The sequence below is a fragment of the Gavialis gangeticus genome, unplaced genomic scaffold (assembly GCF_001723915.1).
Source record: "Gavialis gangeticus isolate Ggan-Ray unplaced genomic scaffold, GavGan_comp1, whole genome shotgun sequence".
NCBI lineage: Eukaryota > Metazoa > Chordata > Crocodylia > Gavialidae > Gavialis > Gavialis gangeticus.
Genome location: NW_017729031.1, coordinates 49,096,584 through 49,099,869, shown reverse-complemented (window position 1 = coordinate 49,099,869; position 3,286 = coordinate 49,096,584). Strand labels below are relative to the sequence as shown.

The window sequence follows — 3,286 nt, the reverse complement described above, 5'->3', positions numbered from 1 at the left end:
AGATGCCCTCCACTGCCCCTTGTCCCCTGCTGCCTTTTTTTTTTGGTGCCTGCTCCTCCCCATCCCCCCACCCCCACCTCTCCCTTGCTGCAGGCCCCTCACCTCCCCAGAACCTACCCCAACCCCTTGCTTGTGCCACACCCATGCTGCCAGTCCCCCTCCACCCTGCCTGTTCCCCCCACTTACCTTCTGTGGCAGCTCTGGCCCCAGCTTCAGCTTGGGGATAGTCAGTGATCCCAGCCTGGTATGGGCAGGCAGAAGCAGCAGTGGCAGCTCTGGGCCTAGCCAGGTCGGGTCTGGAGCTGGAGCTGAAGCCAAAGGTAAGTGGCAATGGGGGCGAAGTAACCAGGGGGGCTGGTAGTGGGGGGCAAGCTAAGCTCACCCCTAGCCACACACTGGAAGTCTCCATGGGGACCCTGCTCACCTTGCGCAGCCTGCTCTGTGCTGCCTCCATCCCTACAGAGTGATCTTCTCTGACACTCCCACCACCACCACCTGCCTTGTACCCTTCTGCACAAGCCACCTGGGCCTGGGGCAGGCAGTGACACGGCTCCAGCTTGAAGCTGGGTCTGCAGCAGCTGCCTGCCCTGGGCCATTAATTGAAAATAAGATGGGAATCTCCGCCACCCCCATGTTGATTGGGTAGCAGGGAAAACCTTATGCTGGATTTGAGTAAATATGGTACCATTGATAAACAGAATTTTTAAGATATTTACTGAGGTTTAGACAGTTTAACATGAAGCTCAATACTCATTCATTTAGGCTTTTAACTGTTTTTTAACCTATGCTTTTTTTTTTCTTTTTGCCAAGGTCCTAGAGGCACACCCGAGCTACCCAAAGATCAGAAAGGAAATACTTGATAAGGCCCGGGCATCTTTAAGAACCTGAAACTTGTTTGAATGGCTTACTAATTTTTTTAAATTTGTAAACGATGAATTTGATGTTACAGTGCTAGAGGCCGTATCAGTACCTGAAGATGGGGACTACTTGATACTTTATCAACTCTCTTATGCAGTTTTCCTTTGAGGAAAAAAGAGAGAATTTCTTTATAGCAGTGAGTTTGTTTTCTCTAGCAGAAATTGATCTACTTCAGATAAACTGAAGCACAAATACTATGTTAATTATACTTTTTTACTAAATGGGAAACTAGATGACAACTGGTGGCCATCTTCCAACAGGAACTATCTTTAAATTTTATAAACATGACCAGTGCTCTGCCAGTTCTCCGCCTCAACAGGAAGATGTATTGCTGTTCTATGTTTAAAAAAAAAAAAAAGCATCATCAAAAATACAAGTAGCCACAATGAAGGCTATAATTAAGTTTATGTAGAACTGGTTTTGACTGCTTCAGACAGATGGATTCAGACAATGCAATATCCTTCTGGCTTCTACTAGTAGTTTTACATACTGTGGATAAATTTCAAATTGACATTTTAAAATTATGACCATAGCATATTCCAAACTATGCATTATAAAAAAATCTGTATTTCTTTTTTAAAAAAACAAATAAAGGATTTTTAAATAAAATAACATTTAGCCCCTTGCACTTCCTTTGCATTTAGTAATCTACAGTTAGAGAAAAGGCAGGGACAGGCACACCATCAGACTGTTTGTTGTCCTTGAGCAGCTCCATATTTTAAAAATAGGTTTTAAAAAATTTCTGATAATTCCTGTAGGGTTTTTTTTTCTTTTCTTCACTGAAAGTAACTGTTTTTGTCACTAACAACAACAGTGTCTCTTAAAATAAGGAAAAAACCTCCTATATTGATTAGGACAATCGAGACAAACTTCCTATATTGATTGATTAGAATGGTGAGTTTTTTTCATTCTAGCAAATAATTTTTCCAGCAGTTTTATCAGTCATATGTATATATGTACTTGTGTGTGAGAGAGAGAGAGAGAGAGAGAGAGAGAGAAACAAGTATGTTCACAAGTAATCATATCTTGTGTAAACCACTGGAAACGTTTTTCAGACAAAGATTTTGTTATAGCAATCTTAAGATCTTCTGTTGTGTACACAATACTGGTTTCCCATAAAACCAGTTGCTTTCTGACTCATGAGTGGATTCTGAATTTTTCTCTCTTGAATGGTATAACATCTTGCCTTACAAAACTTTGCTGTACTGCTAGATTTAGTCTTCAAATAGCACATCATATTATCTCTTAAAACAAGCTGTTTTGGCATGAAGAGACTTTTTCAAACTAGTAATTATTTTAGGGAGTTCACCAATCTAAATTTCCTCCCTAGGTAATTCTAGCTTCTTATTTTGACATTTCATAAGGGTTATAAGAGGAAAGATGACACCAAAAATGTTACACCTTTTGGAAGTTAAAGGTATCTAACACTACATACCAATACTTGAATATAAATATGCTGGGTAACTTTTTTTTTTCTGTTAAGTCAGCCATGTTAGCCTGTAATAAAATTTGGTAGTCAGGAGTAAAGCCCAGAAAACCAAGAATTTTAGTAATATGTAGTTTTCAGTGAGTGTCCAGAGGAAGGATTGTTTTAAGGGTTCACAGACTAGACTCGGATACAGCCTCCAAAAAGCCTCATCAACCATAGGTGAAGGACACTTTGTGAAGGAATTGGCCATTGGCATCATATTGTTAGTAATTACTTTGCCAACACTTACACAGAAGCTTACCTAAGTGCTGCATTTATGGAGAAGAAATATATGCTACACAGAACAATATTGACTCTTATGGAGGTCTCTACCCATGCTGGAGAACAACATGATAATTCAGGGCACAGTATATTTTCATTGGCAAATGTGAAGCCTATAATTCACTACACTAAGTTGAAGCATAGGCAAGATTCAGAAATCAGGGGTAAAAACATTTAAAGATGACTGAACCCTGTCAGTGATGTTATTAACTGTGTAACTAATGTCTCTCCAGCAACAGGCTGCCTAACTCCAATTCTCACCCACCCACTAGGCCTTGCTTATAGACTCAGATGCAAGCTGTGCCCCCTCATTAACAAATCACATCATTGGACCAAACAACATGGATTATAACATCTGTGCTTTGTTCATCTGCTCCTCCACCAACACTACATAGCTTTTGTCCACTTACTATGTTACTTAGCTCCCTACATTGACCAGATGGGACAAACCCTGTATAAAAGATTGAGCAAGCACTGATTCAACATCTGATCATCAAAGCCTGTTGAAAAATATTTTTAACCCCCCTGTAAATTTTATCACTGACCTCAGAGTAGCTATCCTTAAACAACAACAACTTGAAAAATCAACTTAAATGTAAATTTCAGAAGAAATCATCT

The 3,286-nt window shown here is 39.9% G+C and overlaps 1 protein-coding gene across 1 annotated transcript in view; it reads left to right on the top strand.

The window, feature by feature from the left end:
* The window catches only part of TTC21B (tetratricopeptide repeat domain 21B), a 111,755-nt gene extending 109,701 nt beyond the window's left edge, over positions 1–2,054 (top strand). The window contains exon 29 of the mRNA XM_019522733.1: positions 811–2,054. Coding sequence (XP_019378278.1) covers positions 811–888 — 78 coding nt within the window. The 3' untranslated portion in view covers positions 889–2,054. The remainder of the gene's footprint in view (positions 1–810) is intronic.
* The last annotated feature ends 1,232 nt before the right edge of the window (positions 2,055–3,286 follow it).